Below are 21,385 nucleotides of genomic sequence, written 5' to 3'. Positions count from 1 at the left end.
TATATATATATATATACACACATACACATATATATATACATATATCATGTCTCTCAAACAGACAGACAGATAAATTAGGCCTGAGATGGGGAACACGAGCTGATTGGTCCAAAGCGTAACAAACTAAGAAGAAGAGGAGACGATGAGAACGGAGGAGAAAAAGATAAAAAGCAGAACAAGCTGCCGCTTCCTGATTCAGACACACGTCCATCTGGACCAACAGGGTCCGTCCTCAGCCAGGCCGTCCTCAGGACAAAGCCTGTCCTCTTCCCTCCAGACGTCTAAATCAGGTTCTGAGCGGCAACTTCTCAAAAGAGACCAAACTAACATTTTAATGAACAACGTTCGTTACTGGCCGACAAGTCTGACAGCAGAGAAACACGTCAGGTGACCTTCTCATCACCTCGACTGTTTTCTGACGAAGGCAGAAGAATTAACATTCATGATCCACCACATGGGGGAAGAGGAGGGTGGGGGAAGGGGGGTGTCTTGTTCACTGCTGAGCCTGGTGTCCATGAAAAAGGCCTTCTTCAGACTGTTGCAGTGCTCTGTGGGCTAGCGCCGCCTACTGGCCCGGAGGAGCAACACCTCCTGTTACCTCTTCTCCTTCAACAGCAGGCGGAAGTGGTGGAGCTGATGAATACTGGTGGACAACCTGGAGACAGAGGAGGAACATGAACATTTATATATACACACATGCTGCTAACATGTCAGAGCTGTGTGACTTCTCAGTGTAATGTTAGGAAGGCATTAAGGTATGACATTTATTTTCAAAAAAAGTGTAAAATGTACATAAAAACAGAATGTGATGATTTGTAAATCATGTAAAGACATATTTAAATAAAAATAGATTAAAAAAAAACCCCATCAAATGTTGAAACCTTTTATGGTTTTATAAAAATATCTGCTCATTTTAAATTTGATGGCAGCAACACATCTCAAAAAAGTTGGGACAGGATCAACAACACACTGGAAAAGTTGTGTAAAGATAAAAAATAAAAAAAAAAACCACCTGGTGGAGCATCTGACAACTAACCAGGTTACCATGGCAACAGATCAGTAACATGATTGGGTATAAAAGATGATTTCAGAGAGACAGAGTCTCTCAGCAGTGAAGATGGGGAGAGGTTCACCACTCTGAAAGACTGTGTTGGAAAATAGTTCAACAATCTAAGAATAATGTTCCTCAACGTAAAACTACAAAGAATTAGTGGATTTCATCGTCTACGGTTCATAATATCATTAAAAGATTCAGAGAATCTGGAGAAATCTCTGAACACAAGGGACAAGGCTGGAAACCAATATTGGATGGTGGTGATCTTCAGGCCCTCAGGCAGCACTGCATTAAAAACACACTATTCTGGAGTGGAAATCACTGCATGGGCTCAGGAACACTTGTGAAAACCTATATTGGATTGTGATGATTTTCAGGCCCTCCAAAAACATCTGGAGCATCAGGACATGAACAATACAACAAAGGAGACCCTGAACTGTTGAGCAGCTGAAATCCTCTATCAGGCAACAATGGGACCACAATTCACTTTCAAAACTCCAGAAACTGGTTTCCTCAGTTCCCCAACGTTTCCAGAGTGTTGTTAAAAGAAGAGTTGATGCAGCTCAGTGGTGAACATGATCCTGGAACAACTTATAGAGACGTGCTGCTGACATCAGATTCAAAATGAGTGAATATTTTTTTCAAAAACAAGATTTTTCTTTCTCGTTCTATTTTCAAGTAAATATGAGTTTTCGTGATTTTCATGATGACTTTTTTGATTTACATTTAAAACAGCGTCCCAACTGTTACCATGTCTGCCATCAGTAAATCCACATTTCAGATGTCCCTTTCTATGAATTCAGCTCCTCTCAGCTATTAAAGCTGTTCATCAGCTGTCAGAAGGGAACGTACCTGCTGAAGCCGTTCAGTAAGGCCACGATCTCCTGCCGGGTGAGCTGGAAGCCTTTAGACGGGCTGTGTTCAGGAAGGTTCTTGATCTCCTTCTCCGAGAAGAGGATCTTCAGCGCTGTACCCAGACCCTCGGTCTGCACACAGCACACACATCATCAGGACAACACAGCCTCACATCAGGACAACACATCATCAGGACAACACATCATCAGGACAACACATCATCAGGACAACACATCATCAGGACAACACATCATCAGGACAACACATCATCAGGACAACACATCATCAGGACAACACATCATCAGGACAACACAGCCTCACATCAGGACAACACATCATCAGGACAACACATCATCAGGACAACACATCATCAGGACAACACAGCCTCACATCAGGACAACACATCATCAGGACAACACAGCCTCACATCAGGACAACACATCATCAGGACAACACATCATCAGGACAACACAGCCTCACATCAGGACAACACATCATCAGGACAACACAGCCTCACATCAGGACAACACATCATCAGGACAACACAGCCTCACATCAGGACAACACATCATCAGGACAACACAGCCTCACATCAGGACAACACATCATCAGGACAACACAGCCTCACATCAGGATAACACAGCCTCACATCAGGACAACACATCATCAGGACAACACAGCCTCACATCAGGACAACGCAGCCTCACATCAGGACAACACATCATCAGGACAACACAGCCTCACATCAGGACAACACATCATCAGGACAACACATCATCAGGACAACACATCATCAGGACAACACATCATCAGGACAACACAGCCTCACATCAGGACAACACATCATCAGGACAACACAGCCTCACATCAGGATAACACAGCCTCACATCAGGACAACACATCATCAGGACAACACAGCCTCACATCAGGACAACGCAGCCTCACATCAGGACAACACATCATCAGGACAACACAGCCTCACATCAGGACAACACATCATCAGGACAACACAGCCTCACATCAGGACAACACATCATCAGGACAACACAGCCTCACATCAGGACAACACAGCCTCACATCAGGACAACACAGCCTCACATCAGGACAACACATCATCAGGACACGCATCGTTCAGTGAGCGGACGGCTGTCAGACCTGGAGGTGGCGGTTCAGAGCTGAGCTCACCGACATGGAGTCTATCTTAGAAACAACACTTCTACCAGTTGTAAAGCTGCACCGGGTTCATCTGTTTACCAGCGGTCTGTGCTGCTCATGCTGACCTGCTCACCTGTACACCGCTCACCCCCCGGTAGGACGGGAGGGGGGGGGGTCACCTGCAAGTGGAAGTCTGAGAGAGGTGAAGGTGTGAGCAGAGAGACGGGGGCTCACCTGGAGTTTCCCCCACAGCCGACACTTGCTGCAGCCGACACAGTCCATGATCCTGGAGATGTTTTTAAAATGGAGGCGGAACTCCTCCTGAAGGAAACAAGCAGCAGGAGACGTTTTTATACACAAACACACACTCACACTCAAACACACTCACAAACACACACTCACACACACACACACACACACACACACACACACACACACACACACACACACACACACGATCAAATAGAAGTATAGAGACAGTGAGCTGTTGGTTTCACCTTCAGTATTTTGGCCTCCATTTTGTTTCCGGCGAACATGGACTTCTCATCGAAGTGCATCGGGAAGGCTCTGGAGGAGAGAGAGCTGCTGAGTCTGAGAACAACCCAACACATCTCCAAACGATACCTCAGTTCATCATCTGTCGGTCTGTCACACAGTATGGTCATAACCAGGAAACAGGACGTCGGTGACGACGTCTCATTTACAGATCTGTCAACACGTGTGAAGTTTGGGATATTGTCATCAGTTTTCCGCTCTGCTGCTGCCTCGATGTTAAAGAGGAACCTCGTGTCTACAGCTCGTGTCTGTCTGACCTGAGCGTCGGGGGAACTGTGTTCTGAAGTCAGTCGACATCTGAGCGTTGGTGTCGCTCCCCATGAACAGGAGCTTCTTACCGGATCTCGTTGAAGACCTGCAGCAGCAGGTCCTTGGTGCCTCCGTCCTCCTGAGCGTTTCCGGTGTAGAGGTTGACAAAGGTGCGTTCGAAGTACGGCGCCACCTTGTAGAGCGCCCGCAGCTCGATCAGGTACAGGAAGTAGAGGTTCTTCAGCCGCCGGGTGCCCTCGCCCTTCGTCTCCGCCGTGTCGAAGCGCTGACGGAACTCCTGGACGTTTGGACCCCACACCGAGCGACCCCAACCCTCTGAGGGGTCAAACACACACACCTCACTGACCCGACCTCAACAGCTGACACCAGACTAGAGGTTCAGGTGTGACTTCGTACCGTCCAGCAGGTACTCGGCACACAGGTGGATGTTGATGCTGCTGTGGAGCCCCGAGATCAGTCGGTAGAAAACTCTCTTCTCCAAACACAAACCTGGAAGGACACCGTGGAGACCAGTTAATCAGAACTGATTCATAATTCAGTCCAATACAGATTGATACTTTATTTAAAGGTCCTTAACGCCATGTATTAACATGCTGTGTTAACTGTGTTGATGAACTGTGTTAATGAACAGCAGTGTGATCTGGAACAACAGGACTCCGTCTCCACAGTAAAAGTGCTGACATGAAACTATTGTTGGTGAAGTGGAGGAAGGACGTCTTCTGGAACACAACACAGGACTTCCTGTTCAGAAGCAGCTGAGCTGAGACACTATTGTCCGCTGATCCCTCTGTTTGCACTTCATGTGTAACAGCTGAAGAACCTTTGAGCACAGCGGACCCCCGTCACCGGGGACACCCCCGTCCAATGCAGGACAGAGTCCATCTGCTCGTCCTCTGTGGCGTCATGTCAGATTTGTCCTTTTAAAGACGCTACAGGAGGACAGGGACCTGCTGGCTGCAGGTAAACTGAGCCGTGACAACTTGAACAGATGTTGAGGGCAGAAATAAGGCGAGAAACTGAGCTCAGACTTCCCGCTTCCTTCTGCTCACTCCAAACTTGAATCGATGAGAATAATGGAAGACATTTTGTTTTTGGGCCGTGGGGTTGATTGGCTGCTTCAGTGAGGTCGGAGGTCAGAGTCAGGGTTGAGTGACAGGACACGGTGCTGTGGAGGGAACAGTAACAGGGGTGAGACGTCACCTCACGGCCAGATGAACCTCCGTGTTTCTCTGAGGTTTTACACCTGCGGTCTGCTGAGATGGAGGAGAAGCAGCACCGCACACCGATGTCTCAGCAGGTTTACAGCAGACGACCGACGGCCTCTTCCAGCCGACTGCAGAGAGACTTGAGAGGAGATTAACCAACGCTCGCTGCTGAACGCGGCAGGAAATGGGACGGATATCCACGGTTGAGACATTTACAGCCACAAGTATGGTTTTCGTGAGAAGTGCGAAGAAACTGAAAGTGTTTCGACATGTAGAGCGAGCAGGAGGAAACTCTTGTGCACGCTAACGCAGACATAATGGAAAGCAGAAAGTGCTTCACTTCACTTTTCAGGTTAAAAACCACAAACCAAATGTTTAAAGAGGAAGTGAAAAGAAGTCCCAGAGAGCAGGGCGGTCCGAACTCACCTTCCAGCCAGTTGTAGAAACCTTCTCCTGCAGACACAAAACCAAAAGACACCGAGTTATTTTTCAACACCACTAAAAATAAATTGCGGTAAAGTTGAGTTTTACTCACCGTCTTCATCACCTGAGCAGACAGAGAGGAGACAGGACAACAGTGTTAGATCTCTGCTATTAATAGACACTCAGCAGTACAAACACAAAGCAACCCTGACATGAAAAGATCCCAGCCTGATGTCTCAGACACACTTCCTCCACAGATCTAAAAATAGGACAACAGCCCAGCTGCTGCTCTTCAACACAGCTGACAGGTTCTCATCTCAAACTCAACTCCAACCACACAGGTTCTGGAGCCAGAAGGCTCCGGACTTATGACAAAGATTAACACAACTATAAGGAGTGCAAAGGAGGAGACACAAAACAACCAGGACAGAAAAACAGCTGTTCTTTGACACATGTTCAAATGTGAAACATTGTCTGAATAAAATCAACAAGAAGCAGTAAAGTAGGGTTTAAACTACGCTTCGGTCACACTTCACTTCTGTAAATATCTGCAGGTGCAGAACTTTGTTCAACTAAATTATCCATCAGATCCTAATTCTCCAAAGGAGTGTGTTGTCAGGAGACATGTTCTTCAATCAGACGTTGGTCTGAACAAAAGCTTTGCAGAAACAGGCTCCTCCTGTGGACGCTGAGGGCGTCAGCAGGCATCATAGAGGAGGAGCAGACCTCCTCAGACCCGGGGGGAGGTCTGTGTCTAACCTGCCTCCTGCTGCCGGACACCTCCTCACAAACTGCTCAGTCAGCTGTTTGGGACTCACCTCTGCTGGGAGCCAGCGGGTTCAGAGGTCGGTACACCGATCTGGGTCTGTCACACAAAACACACAACCACAATCATCATGACAGGTTTACATCCACACACAGTGGGCAGTGCACCTCCTCCAGAGGGAGGCGCAGGAAGCAATAACCATCAGCCCAACAAAACAGGCTCGGCCTGAATGATCAGCCGACTGGCCTCTCACCAACTTTCAGGAAGCGTCCCAACACACACTGAATGTTTCCAGACCGAATTCACATTTGAACTATGTCATTATTATTTACTCTAATTATCTGAAACCTTCAGTACAGTCAGTTTCGGAGGAAATAAATACATCATCCCTGCAGACGTCTTATAATCAGGGCTGACTTTAGGAATCCAGCCGTCTGCGTGGCTCCTGTTCAGCTCTGCTGGTCCGACCAGCGACTCCCGACTCATCTCACGTTACAGGCATCGTTCAAATCGTGCAAAAGCAACAACTGACTGAATTCCAGATTTTTCTGAGAGTTTATAGAATCTGACTGTTTGTAAAAAATAACGAATAAATATGACAATGCATAGTTTTCTGAGTTATCTGTTTATAGTGAAGACAATTAAACAATAAGGATGAACAATCAATGACATCATATTTCCTCTGGATGAAATGATTCATCTTTTTTTAAAAAAAGAGAAACTAACAGAACAGAATCTCACTTTGATGAATAAAATATATTTTGTGAAATCCTGAACGCAAACGTCTTTTTCATGATTTATCAAAACTAATTTTTAGAGCAGAAACAGCAACAGGATGACCTCATCAGCTTCATGGGCATGTTCTAACATTAGTGTGTGTGTGTGTGTGTGTGTGTGTGTGTGTGTGTGTGTGTGTGTGTGTGTGTGTGTTTGTGTTTTAGTCTCACTTGAAGCAGTTTTCCTCATAGATGCTGTTCCACACTCTCCAGGCTGAAGGACCTTTGTATCCTGTGAATCTCTCCGGATTCAGCAGCAGATCTACGTAGTCAGCATCTGGAGAGGTCTCATCTAAAACACACACACACACACACACACACACACACACACACACACACACACACACACACACACACACACACACACACACACACACACACACACACACACACACAGTTCATGGATTAAAAACAACAATAAACTAGAATTAACGCTCCCTAGCAAGATGGTGACGGACAGATCTAAAATGGAGGCTTCATAACGTTCACAAACCAACGATGACATCACTGATGGTTGATGACATCACTGATGATTTCTGATTGGTTCAACCCAACACACTCATCTCTACCATCAGCACAGTTTAGATCAGTCACACATTCAGGCTCTGAGCATGTGGAAGACATTTCTCAGTGATGGAGCTGGATGATGGACAGAAACATGATGATGTCACAGTGACGCTGACCTTTGACTTTATCATTTCATCCTGTTACACATTTGTATCATACAAGTAGTTCTGATTGGTCAATGGAACATTTGGAACAAATCATCATGACATCACACCCTGCTCATCACTAGAAATATCTTAGTTCATCAGATATCTTTGTTCCTCAGATATCTTTGTTCATCAGATATCTTTGTTCATCAGATATCTTTGATCATCAGATATCTTTGTTCATCAGATATCTTTGTTCATCAGATATCTTTGTTCCTCAGATATCTTTGTTCATCAGATATCTTTGTTCCAACCAGACTGAACTAGCTGATCAGTTTAGTGTTTCTATGTTCTGTATTTATTCAGTTGGAGACTAGAAATCCTCTCTGTTGCTAGGTGGTTGCTAAGGGTCCGACTACTTCCTGGAGTAGGAAATATCGCGTAAGTTACATCAGAGTCTACTGACTTTACTGATTGTTTTCCAGTTGTTAGTCATACCCCATGTGTTGCCATGGAAACGGAGATCACACTAACAAAAAGTTCTGAGTGAATGCCCTGCAATATGAACACATGTAGATGACATGTTTTATTTAGTTGGTAACTTGTTGTATGATCACAGTATCACACTGGACGGTGTTTTAACGTGATTACTGGATCGACAGTGAAGCGCCTCACTGAAGTTGAAGCACCCTCTTAATGTAATATTGCTTCATTAAATGTCGTCATAATTAGTTATTGAATTCTGGAGTTATGGTCACAATCATGTTGCCTGAGGTCACAGTGACCTTTGACCTTTAGCCACCAAAATCTAAGCCGTACGTCCTCGAGTCCAAGTGAATAATTGTGATAAATTAGAGGATGTTTCCTGGAGGTGTTCCTGAGGTGTCACGTTCAACCTCCGAGCCTTAAAACCTGTTGGTGGTCAGCAGCAAACAGCATATTCATGATTTATGTTCATTAATCTCTTCAGAAAATGTCATGAGGTCGATATTTAAGAAGGAAGTCTGTCCTGCAGGAGGAGTCCTGGTTATCATCAGTCCTCCGGGTAGCAGGAACATCCTCAGTAAAAGGATCCTTACCGTCCAGCTCACAGAAGTGATCCTGAGCGTCGTCGTGTCTCGCCCAGTCAGCAAACGCCTCTTTAGTCTGGTTACTGTAACAGGCAATAACATACATTTAATACGTGATGCAGGAGATGCATGCAGACAGGAAAAGACACACCGAGCTATTAAAAAAAACAATCATTCAGAAGCAGCATCACAGACAGAAGCTGAACTCAAGATTTGATGCTTAAAGAAAGAGTTTACGTTGAAGTTTGACTTTTCTTTGACTAAACGATTAATTAGTAATTAGAGCTGCCGAACGTTAGAGCTGCCGAACGTTAGAGCTGCCGAACTTTAGAGCTGCCGAACGTTGGAGCTGCCGAACGTTGGAGCTGTCGAACGTTGGAGCTGCCGAACTTTAGAGCTGCCGAACGTTGGAGCTGTCGAACGTTGGAGCTGCCGAACGTTGGAGCTGCCGAACGTTGGAGCTGCCGAACGTTGGAGCTGCCGAACGTTAGAGCTGCCGAACGTTAGAGCTGCCGAACGTTGGAGCTGCCGAACGTTTAGAGCTGCCGAACGTTGGAGCTGCGGAACTTTGGAGCTGTTAGAGCTGCCGAACGTTGGAGCTGCCGAACGTTAGAGCTGCCGAACGTTGGAGCTGCGGAACTTTGGAGCTGCCGAACGTTAGAGCTGCCGAACGTTGGAGCTGCCGAACGTTAGAGCTGCCGAACGTTGGAGCTGCCGAACGTTAGAGCTGCCGAACGTTAGAGCTGCCGAACGTTAGAGCTGCCGAACGTTAGAGCTGCCGAACGTTAGAGCTGCCGAACGTTGGAGCTGCCGAACGTTAGAGCTGCCGAACGTTGGAGCTGCCGAACGTTAGAGCTGCCGAACGTTGGAGCTGCCGAACTTTAGAGCTGCCGAACGTTAGAGCTGCCGAACGTTAGAGCTGACGAACGTTAGAGCTGCCGAACTTTAGAGCTGCCGAACGTTGGAGCTGCCGAACGTTAGAGCTGCCGAACGTTGGAGCTGCCGAACTTTAGAGCTGCCGAACGTTGGAGCTGCCGAACGTTAGAGCTGCGGAACTTTGGAGCTGTCGAACGTTGGAGCTGCCGAACTTTAGAGCTGCCGAACTTTAGAGCTGCCGAACGTTGGAGCTGCGGAACTTTGGAGCTGCCGAACGTTGGAGCTGCGGAACTTTGGAGCTGCCGAACGTTGGAGCTGCCGAACTTTAGAGCTGCCGAACGTTGGAGCTGCGGAACTTTGGAGCTGCCGAACTTTAGAGCTGCCGAACTTTAGAGCTGCCGAACGTTGGAGCTGCGGAACTTTAGAGCTGCCGAACGTTAGAGCTGCCGAACGTTGGAGCTGCCGAACTTTAGAGCTGCCGAACGTTGGAGCTGCCGAACTTTAGAGCTGCCGAACGTTAGAGCTGCCGAACGTTGGAGCTGCCGAACGAACTTTGGAGCTGCCGAACTTTGGAGCTGCCGAACGTTGGAGCTGCGGAACGTTGGAGCTGCCGAACGTTGCCGAACTTTAGAGCTGCCGAACGTTGGAGCTGCCGAACGTTGGAGCTGCCGAACGTTGGAGCTGCCGAACGTTGGAGCTGCCGAACTTTAGAGCTGCCGAACGTTTTTAGAGCTGCCGAACGTTAGAGCTGCCGAACGTTGGAGCTGCCGAACGTTAGAGCTGCCGAACGTTGGAGCTGCCGAACGTTGGAGCTGCCGAACGTTGGAGCTGCCGAACTGGGGAACGGGGGGGGGGCCGAACGGGGGAGCTGCCGAACGTTGGAGCTGCCGAACGTTAGAGCTGCCGAACGTTGGAGCTGGGGAACGAACGTTAGAGCTGCCGAACGGGGGAGCTGCCGAACGTTGGAGCTGCCGAACGTTAGAGCTGTCGAACGTTTAGAGCTGCCGAACGTTGGAGCTGCCGAACGTTGGAGCTGCCGAACGTTGGAGCTGCCGAACGTTGGAGCTGCCGAACTTTGCCTGCCGAACGTTGGAGCTGCCGAACGTTGGAGCTGCCGAACGTTGGAGCTGCCGAACGTTGGAGCTGTCGAACGTTGGAGCTGCCGAACGTTGGAGCTGCCGAACTTTAGAGCTGCCGAACGTTGGAGCTGCCGAACGTTGGAGCTGTCGAACGTTGGAGCTGTCGAACGTTAGAGCTGCCGAACGTTGGAGCTGCCGAACGTTGGAGCTGCCGAACGTTAGAGCTGCCGAACGTTGGAGCTGCCGAACGTTGGAGCTGCCGAACGTTGGAGCTGTCGAACGTTAGAGCTGCCGAACGTTAGAGCTGCCGAACGTTGGAGCTGCCGAACGTTAGAGCTGCCGAACTTTGGAGCTGCCGAACGTTGGAGCTGCCGAACGTTGGAGCTGCCGAACGTTGGAGCTGCCGAACGTTGGAGCTGCCGAACGTTGGAGCTGCCGAACGTTGGAGCTGCCGAACTTTAGAGCTGCCGAACGTTGGAGCTGCCGAACGTTGGAGCTGCCGAACGTTAGAGCTGCCGAACGTTGGAGCTGCCGAACGTTGGAGCTGCCGAACGTTAGAGCTGCCGAACGTTGGAGCTGCCGAACGTTGGAGCTGCCGAACGTTGGAGCTGCCGAACGTTGGAGCTGCGGAACGTTGGAGCTGTCGAACGTTGGAGCTGTCGAACGTTGGAGCTGCCGAACGTTGGAGCTGCCGAACGTTGGAGCTGCCGAACGTTAGAGCTGCCGAACGTTGGAGCTGCGGAACGTTGGAGCTTCGATCACCTGCTGACTGAAGAAAACAAGCCTCTGACGCCGGTCTCACCTCAGGGTGCTGTTGATGGCGCCCAGCTCTTTGGCCTGCTCGCACTCCGTCATGTCAGACACTGTGTTGGCTGCCTGGGAGTACTGGACACACAGGGAGGGGGGAGGGGGGCAGTATGTCATATGTCATGCTAATAACACTGCTACAACCTGTTTGAGTGACGTTTTCTTCTCTGCACAGTGTTACTGTGATGATGTGATGACACCCTGAGCACCTGTTGGTTACTGATGAACCACCTGTGAGCACATTCTTTGGTTGGACTCAGTGGAAACGGAGTAGATGTGATTCAACAGGTATCTGACCAGGGAACGACAGAAAGGTGAGAAACTAAAGGAAGTAGGCTCAGGACGGATGCAACTAATAAAAAGGAAATGAATAAAACCAAATTAAATTAATTAAAAAGCTCCCCATGTTTAATTTCACATCCCATCTACTGTGCCGTGCTGTTTTTATTAGAGATGTGTAGTCGGGGTGGCCAGCGAGTCGGCTGCAGTAAACCAGGCTAAAGAAAGCTGGTTCGACGTGAACGAGCTAACGCTCTGCAGCACTAACCGGCGGTGAACATCAGTTCCTGAGGGACCCTTCCTCAAACACAGCAGCTGCCATATTTCTGTTTTAAAACAGGAGACTCTGGTGTGTGAGACGAAGGTGCATCTTTAACCGGAGCGGCGCTCCTGGCTGCAGCTTCAGGATCCACATGGAGCCGCAATCTACCTCCTAACCACGTCTGAGACTCCGGCCCACGAGGAGACTAAAGCGGTTTGGTGTCGGTGAAGCATCACTTTAAAGAGAGGGCTGTCGGGACGTGTCCTTCAATACCGATCAGTGGAACACATTCAAGCTCGACTGAGACGAGTTCACATGTTCCAACACGTCTGCTTCATGACGGGACGAACACCAGGCTGCAGCCACAAGCTGGCGACCACTCAGCCTGTGTGTGTGTGTGTGTGTGTGTGTGTGTGTGTGTGTGTGTGTGTGTGTGTGTGTGTGTGTGTGTGTGTGTGTGTGTGTGTGTGTGTAGCTGCTCCCTAACTCCATGAAAGAGTGTGTTGTCCAGAGGTGAACAGGTACAAACATCAGCTGTCAGGTTCACGTTATATTTCAGGTACGGTGATCTCTATCGCAGAGCTCCGTCCTGCCGCCTCAGATCCTCCCTACAGCTCCACATGTGGATTCATCTGCTGAAAGTAGACCCCTACACACTACGCACCACAGTGAGACGCCGTTTCAGAAAATTATTGAGCCTAATTAAAAAATGAAACCCCTTCCAAAGGTTTTCAAACCTTGACATCTTTCCGTCAGGTACCACCAGGGTAAGTGCTGCAGTCACAGGAACAGAAGTCATAAATGGGGTAAATAATGAAGTAAATCAGGACCTATCTATTCAGACCGTCTGTCTTTAGTGCTGAACACTCAGTCTCTTCTAATGCTGCAGGAGGATCTTCGGTGGCCTGCAGGTTACATAAGAACATCGAAGGCCCAACCCCAATGTCCTCCCTCGCTGACTCGCCAACTTACCGAGAAGTCCTGGAGGGTTTAGGGCTGTCCCACTGTCCAATCATGAGGACGCTCTCGTATCTCGTATATACAGTGGGTACGGAAAGTATTCAGACCCCTTTAAATTTTTCACTCTTTGTTTCATTGCAGCCATTTGCTAAAATCAAAAAAGTTCATTTTATTTCTCATTAATGTACACTCAGCACCCCATGTTGACAGAAAAAAACAGAAATGTAGAAATTTGTGCAAATTTATTAAAAAAGAAAAACTGAAATATCACATGGTCATAAGTATTCAGACCCTTTGCTGTGACACTCATATTTAACTCACATGCTGTCCATTTCTTCTGATCCTCCTTGAGATGGTTCTACTCCTTCATTGGAGTCCAGCTGTGTTTAATTAAACTGATTGGACTTGATTAGGAAAGGCACACACCTGTCTATATAAGACCTTACAGCTCACAGTGCATGTCAGAGCAAATGAGAATCATGAGGTTGAAGGAACTGTCCAAGGAGCTCAGAGACAGAGTTGTGGCAAGGCACAGATCTGGCCAAGGTTACAAAATAATTTCTGCAGCACTCAAGGTTCCTAAGAGCACAGTGGCCTCCATAATCCTTAAATGGAAGAAGTTTGGGACGACCAGAACTCTTCCTAGACCTGGCCGTCCAGCCAAACTGAGCAATCGTGGGAGAAGAGCCTTGGTGAGAGAGGTAAAGAAGAACCCAAAGATCACTGGCTGAGCTCCAGAGATGCAGTAGGGAGATGGGAGAAAGTTCCACAAAGTCAACTATCACTGCAGCCCTCCACCAGTCGGGGCTTTATGGCAGAGTGGCCCGACGGAAGCCTCTCCTCAGTGCAAGACATATGAAAGCCTGCATAGAGTTTGCCAAAAAACACATGAAGGACTCCCAGACTATGAGAAATAAGATTCTCTGGTCTGATGAGACCAAGATTGAACTTGTTGGCGTTAATTCTAAGCGGTATGTGTGGAGAAAACCAGGCACTGCTCATCACCTGCCCAATACAATCCCAACAGTGAAACATGGTGGTGGCAGCATCATGCTATGGGGGTGTTTTTCAGCTGCAGGGACAGGACGACCGGTTGCAATTGAAGGAAAGATGAATGCGGCCAAGTACAGAGATATCCTGGAAGAAAACCTCTTCCAGAGTGCTCTGGACCTCAGACTGGGCCGAAGGTTCACCTTCCAACAAGACAATGACCCGAAGCACACAGCTAAAATAACAAAGGAGTGGCTTCGGAACAACTCTGTGACCATTCTTGACTGGCCCAGCCAGAGCCCTGACCTAAACCCAATGGAGCATCTCTGGAGAGACCTGAAAATGGCTGTCCACCAACGTTCACCATCCAACCTGACGGAACTGGAGAGGATCTGCAAGGAAGAATGGCAGAGGATCCCCAAATCCAGGTGTGAAAAGCTTGTTGCATCATTCCCAACAAGACTCATGGCTGTACGAGCTCAAAAGGGTGTTTCTACTCAATACTGAGCAAAGGGTCTGAATACTTATGACCATGTGATATTTCAGTTTTTCTTTTTTAATAAATTTGCACAAATTTCTACATTTCTGTTTGTTTCTGTCAACATGGGGTGCTGAGTGTACATTAATGAGAAATAAAATGAACTTTTTTGATTTTAGCAAATGGCTGCAATGAAACAAAGAGTGAAAAATGTAAAGGGGTCTGAATACTTTCTGTACCCACTGTATATGCATGTATGTATGTATATATCTATATATCATATATATAGATATATACATTATATATGATATATATCATTATGTATATATATATATATATATATATATATACATACATACACATATATATACACATATATACATATATACACATATATACATATACACACACATATATATATATATACACACACACACACACACACACATATATATGTATACATACATATTATTCTTAGATTGTTGAACTATTTTCCAACACAGTGTTTCAGAGTGGTGAACCTCTCCCCATCTTCACTGCTGAGAGACTCTTCCTCTCTGAAATCATCTTTTATACCCAATCATGTTACTGATCTGTTGCCATGGTAACCTGGTTAGTTGTCAGATGTTCTACCAGGTGTTTTTGTTTTTAGTGTTACACAACTTTTTCAGTCTTTTGTTGTCCCTGCGCCAACTTTTTTAAAATTGGTCTATGTTGGTGTATAAATTAAATGTAGGTTTATGTGATTTGCAAATCATCACATTCTGTTTTTAATTTACATTTTACACATTGTCCCAACTTTTTTGGAAACAGAGCTGTAACAAAATACTATGATTCTTAGTTCGAGGTGATTCTACACAAATTCAAACACAATGATGAATATTATAATCCAGTTCTGATAACAGTTCCTCCTGAATCCTGCACACTGAACCAAATCATTCAGTTTGGACTGAAATCAACTTTTTTATATCACTCTGGGAAACGAAGCGTTGTTTTGACGGCAGTATGAAATGCAGACTTTAATAAAAGATAAGGAACAGTGGACAGATGAGGCAGGAAATGTGATCAGGTTTTTCAGGTTTCTGTGGTGATAGTAGTCAGAACATCCAGTGGTGCACAGCAACAAGAAACATGTGCACCGTGTTCAAAACTGAAAACAAATGAAGGCTGAAGAAACAGAGTAACCTGCCCGTGCAGTTACACTTCCTGTTTCCTCTACAAATCTGTTCACACGTGAGGTCTCCTTAAAACAGCATGAATATTGATTTTCAAGCACATGTTCATGACCGGGACACGTCGCACCATCACGTCTCAGACTACTCAAACAACCAGTTATGAGATCCTTCCTTGTAATCAAGAGCTGGTCAGTCATAATTATGAGATATGGTCTGATTTCACTTCTTTTGTGAAAGCAGTGTGCTGCCAGTGAAGTCAACATTTTTATTAGAGCAGGATCACTGATTTAAAGTGACCTCTTTCAGCTGCTCTCACCTTGTTGTAGTTTCCAGACTTGATGCCGACGGGGACTTTACTCTGTAAAACAAAGAGATGAGGAATCAGAGGAGATGACGTTTTCCCCACAGAGACATAAATACATGCATCAGTAAAACGATCCGTCGTGAAGTCTGTGATTGGTCAGTGGAAACAGACAAGACGGTGGGGGCTTGGCTGTATGAAGCCGGTGTGAGTGTGGTTGACCTCTGACCTCTGGGCAGGGCTCCACATGGCAGTCTTTGATGGAGCAGTGTCCATCATCTGGCCAGAAGGGACACGGTCGCTTCAGGTTCACCTGGAGAAAAGACAGAAAGGTCCTCAGGGAGAAGTTCTGGTGATCCGGGACTGAGTCAGCAGAACCAGACGTTTGTCTGTCAGTAACCTTCATTACTGCTGAATGTGAATGATTATCGGGCCTCATTCACCAACCGCTCTTCACAAGAAATGTCTTCTGAAATCCCACTTACGCAGTTTTTAGGAAGATTCTGGCATTCACCAATGTTTTCTGATTTGGGATTTATTCTATCTACGAGCATTTACACCTCTGAGCGCTGACATGTTTGGGCCATAGAATTGGCTCATGAGTTTTCTTCAATTCTGTAGTTGTAGTATTTAATCTACAATTATATTTTTTGAATTCACAATTTTAATACTTATTTCCATTACTTTACAAAGCATCATGGTTTTGAATAAACACTACACTAACACTGAGGGCTGTCCCGGTTTGACAGCAGGGAATTGGTTGTCAGTAAATTAAAGTGAATTACATTTTTATATATTACAATTAATCTAATTGATGTCATTATTTATGTTTCTCTCAACTTCTCTCTTCTCCCTCCCTGTCTGTGACTGCAGTCTCACGCCCTTTTATGGGCATTGGCAGGGTGTTTACTTATGCTAATTAGGACAAACTGGCTCGCTTTCAATTACGAGGACTCATGGACATAACGACACCCAAAATGAGTGATTCCAACTGAACCAATCCGGGTTTAACAACGCCTCGTGAATCTGACCGGGACTTTTTCTTCAGCAGATATTGGTGAACGAGGCCCAACAGTTCCTTTCTAAATGAGATTATGAGTTTATTTGTGAAGCTCATCACCTTGAATGTGGACCTGCAGGACTGTGAGGTCCTCTGACCCAAAGTGAGTGATTACAACTGAATATTATTGAATAATATCAAGTATATCGCTGACTTTATATCTGAATAAACCCGAGTTAAACCCTATAATTCCCATGGAAGAGGCCACCTTGTTCAAACATGTATTTGGTTCCACTTCAACCACAATTAAAGAGTCTCTAGTTAATAGAAATTAATCACAACGTTCATTACAACTGCAATAATACCAGAAAAATTATAACTGGTATTTTTCCTAAAATCCTGCAACTCTAAAAATGTGACAGCTGACTGGCATCATGAGAGTTTTGAGTTTGGCTCCAAACATCTGAGACCACAACTTTAACAGAACATAGAAATGTTTCTGTAACTTCCAGACAGGTTGCTGGTTGCTGACTGGACTCACCAGGATATCAACAGACAAATCTACCACCTGTGGAAGATGACGGTTAGACTTCATGTTCACTCCCGCCGGGTAGATTGATGAAGTGCAGTTGCTACAGTCTGTGTATTGCACAATACTTCACGAGGCCGCCAGTCATGCTTCCTGTTCTGTAAGAGCTGAATGACTGCACGCTGCTACGTGACTTCAAGCAGGTGGTTCTAGACAACAGGGAGTGTCGAGCTGCTGCTGCGTGACAACACTTATAAAACAAATGTTTTAAAAACATCCTCCTGGGACAGTCGCCGGTCAGAAGACCTGATTTGAACTCGGCAGAATTGATTTCATGGGTCAGGTTTCCAGCTGTCCTGATGACGCCCGCGGCAGCTCTCACCCTGTAGTATCTGAAGTAGTCTCTCTCCGTCAGCTTCTTGATGCGTGGGTAGAGCTTGAAGTTGTTGAAGACGTCGATGCTTTCGACGTCACAGAAGCAGTCGTCCAGGACCCCGGTGAGCTGAAACACAGCAGGTTGAACACGGGACAACTTTTACACTCAGTCTCAGAGATAACTCCACCCAACCAGCACAACTATTTATACTATGTTTTATATTATCCAGTAACCGGTTTTAGAGTTAGTCACATGTTTCCAGCAGTTTCAGCTTCTGGTATTTTATTTTCTGTGTTTCTTGAACTGTTTTCTGTCCAAGTCACAGATTGATGAGTGAGAACGTTCCAGAGATGCGAGACCTGCTGGCAGAGCCCACCTGTCCACCCGCCCCCCTGTCCACCCGTCCACCTGTCAGATGCACTGCATGCTAGATGTTTCTTGGGAGGGAAAACCATGAACTTTTCTCATGTTTCAAAACCACAGGAAGAACCATCGGTGAAATTGAATGATTCGTAACACATTATTTATGAACACATTTGTGCGTGACTGTAACTCCTCCTGTATGAGTCATATAAAGTACGTCTTACTTGGAGAAGTTATAATTGCTGACAAACACTGTAAATCACCGGTACCAGAATCTGGATGGAGGACCACAGCCCAAAAACAAATGCTTATGTTAGGTGAAATTGCACCTGCTCCTCCTGCTCCCCCTGCTCCCCCTGCTCCTCCTGCTCCACCTGCTCCCCCTGCTCCTCCTGCTCCCCCTGCTCCCCCTGCTCCCCCTGCTCCTCCTGCTCCACCTGCTCCCCCTGCTCACCCTGCTCCACCTGCTCCACAGCAGGAGGCCGGCATGCAGGAGAACCACCACCTACCTGTGCTCTCATACATGCTTCATGACACACAGCTGCTGCTACCTGAACAGGTCACACAGGAACCAGACCTCCAGCTGATCCATCAGCTGCTGACGGGTAGAAGCGATCCCACTGGAAACCTGACAACATGGCCGTCCAGCAAACAGAGACGTGAGCAGCGGGTCACCGAGCATTACTGCTCAGTCAGCTCATCTGCTCCGAGCACCGGTGAACTCACCATTACATGCTCTCACATCACATTGATATTCACCGTCTGCACGGTTTCCACAGCTTCTCCTGTTTTCTCCAAACTCTTCACCACAAAGGAAATCCGTTTACTGTCACACAACACAAAGACCAACCACAAAATATTCCACGAGTCAAGAACTTTTTCTGCTTTTTACAATTTGCCTCGAAAGAACACAGAAATCATGAGCACCTCTAACTGAGCAGCCTGCTCTCCGGGGGTCCGTCTGTCGCTGGCCGGCCTTTAGTGTCGGACTTCTTCTAGTCTACGTACCTCTCTGGTTTCTCTTCTATTTGCATAAACAGATCTGTAAACAAGCCAAAACACACAGTGGCCCTGAGAGTGTTTTACGTGACTTCCTCCAGTCACTACGGTGAGCATATGGTACATCCTTTCATGAAACACGTGGCTGCACGGAAAGTAGAACAATATCAAATGTATAAATGAACTATTTATTGTCAAGGCAATTTTCACATCACCTTATTGGTTTGTAACTTCCAGGAAAAGTACTACAGGGCATCCAGTGGGTGCACTTACAACGACGCACTTCAAACTAGCTGACCTCAGGTCAGCTGAGCACACAGCGTCCTCATAGTTCTTCATGATAACTGAGTTATACATGAAAATTAAGTTGGCTTCAAAGTGAACTTTTCATTGACAGAAAGTCCTGTTAGGAATATTTAGTGCCAAATTAGATAAAACAGCACTAAATCAAAGCCTGGACAATGAAACACCTTTTATTTACACCGTAAATACACACCAGATTGTTCTTGAACAAACAAACTGCAAGTTAAAGAGTCAGACCAAACATATGGAGCCAGCTTGTGATGCTGGAGTTTGTGTGACGGAGGTTCCAGCTGAAACTGAAAAGGTCTGCCGGCGTTGCTTTACCAACTTTTAAACATGTCTACTGCAGGAAGAACGCCCTCAGAAACACCTGGAAGTGTCACTACGTCTCAAACACACCAGGAACCGGAGCAGAGCTCACCTCGGAGTGCAGCAGCCCGCTGAGGGCCAGGAGCACCAGGAGGTTCGGCCCTCTCAGCATCCTTCAGTCTGGACTTCAACTCCCTCAAATGAAAACTTGCTGTGGTAAACTTGGTGTCTGTAAGTCAGGCAGCAGCTCTGTCCTCTGAGGGCTGAGCCCTCATTTCAACCCTCCAGTCCCTGCCCGGGGCCCCGCCTACCAGCAACCAGCTGCCACACTAAGCCCCGCCCCCAGCTCGTAGTCCTCTGCGGGTCCCAGGCCGGAGGACCGGGACACAGAGACACAAAGGACTACAACTCCCGTGGGATGGCAGGAGGCGGAGCTCCGCCTCAGCCAATCAGAGGACACCACGCTTTTTTTCCTGCTTCTTTTTTTTACTGCGTAATGGAAATAACACGAGGAGTCCACAGGACGTCATGTCCAAGAAGACACGTCCGTTAATGTGTCCTCGTCTCTGGTGTTTTACTGGGAAACCTCAAAACGGCGAAATGATGACAAGAAGAGTTTCAGAAACCACCAGTCAACTCTGTCACTTCGGTACCGCAGTTCAATGGGTCTGTTTCTCCGTGACTGATGGTCCAGGTTCACAACTAAAGTTGTAAATAAGTGGACGTTCAGTATTATATGTATTATATATATTATATATTATATATAATATATATTACATATTATTATTGATGTGGTTTGTGGCTGATGTAGAGACTGAAACTAAAGTTCTAGAAAAGTGCACAACACGTTCAACTGATATAACTACTGTCTCCGGTACCGGGTCTACCTGACAGGGTTGACTGACCACAGCAGGACAGGACTTTAATCTGTCCAGTAGTACTGGACAATATTATTATAATATTATAATATTACAGACTGTGTGAAGTAAAGTTCTAGAAAAGTACACAACACGTTCAACTGCTGTTTCCACGACTTTCAGATCATAAAGTCAAACCGAGATCAAATCTACTTTTCTGTATTTTTAGAAGTTCCTTCCGTCTGTTTTCATGAGAAACACCGTGTCCTTGTATGAAAGGTGCTCCACAGATAAAGTTGGTCATGTCCCAGAAGATAGACGGTCGGTGACGTCACATTCAGGTGACAGCCGAACACGTCAGAACAGTCCTGGACGGTACCGGTGTCGCTCCGCTTCGACCCGTTGAAGCTTTCCGAAGAACGACAGCGGTTTCCCCGGGACAGGGGGCCGGGCGGGCGGGTACTCACGTGGCAGAAGCAGCTCTGGTCCTGGCTGGCCGAGGGTCCGCCCGGAGGTTCGCGGTGCTGCGTCCGAGGTTTTACGTTGTTTTGATGGAACCAGCCCAGAACCAAGTTCCCGAAGAACCAGGCCAACAGAACCCCGAACACCGGGAGCGTTACTTTCCACATCCTCCTGGCTGGGGAGCACCGGGGACAGAGC

General features: G+C 46.8%; 1 protein-coding gene across 1 annotated transcript; it reads right to left on the bottom strand.

Moving 5' to 3' along the window:
• Positions 1-19: 19 nt before the first annotated feature.
• LOC138614217 (ERO1-like protein beta) lies at positions 20-21,354 on the bottom strand. The gene is made up of 16 exons (XM_069687517.1): positions 21,193-21,354; positions 17,901-18,020; positions 16,219-16,302; positions 16,005-16,046; positions 11,540-11,622; positions 8,792-8,865; positions 7,231-7,351; positions 6,336-6,382; positions 5,630-5,641; positions 5,521-5,547; positions 4,286-4,378; positions 3,958-4,204; positions 3,562-3,631; positions 3,299-3,385; positions 1,907-2,040; positions 20-655 (listed from the first exon to the last, which is right to left on the bottom strand). The coding sequence occupies exons 1-16, from the start codon at positions 21,352-21,354 to the stop codon at positions 595-597; spliced, it is 1,464 nt and encodes a 487-aa protein (XP_069543618.1). The 3' UTR covers positions 20-594.
• Between the last annotated feature and the right edge of the window lie 31 nt (positions 21,355-21,385).

This window comes from Brachyistius frenatus, unplaced genomic scaffold (assembly GCF_029030835.1).
Source record: "Brachyistius frenatus isolate BFR_SWC_R1_liver_20210118 unplaced genomic scaffold, ASM2903083v1 Contig_469, whole genome shotgun sequence".
Lineage (NCBI taxonomy): Eukaryota > Metazoa > Chordata > Actinopteri > Embiotocidae > Brachyistius > Brachyistius frenatus.
This window is presented reverse-complemented; position numbering and strand designations above follow the sequence as displayed.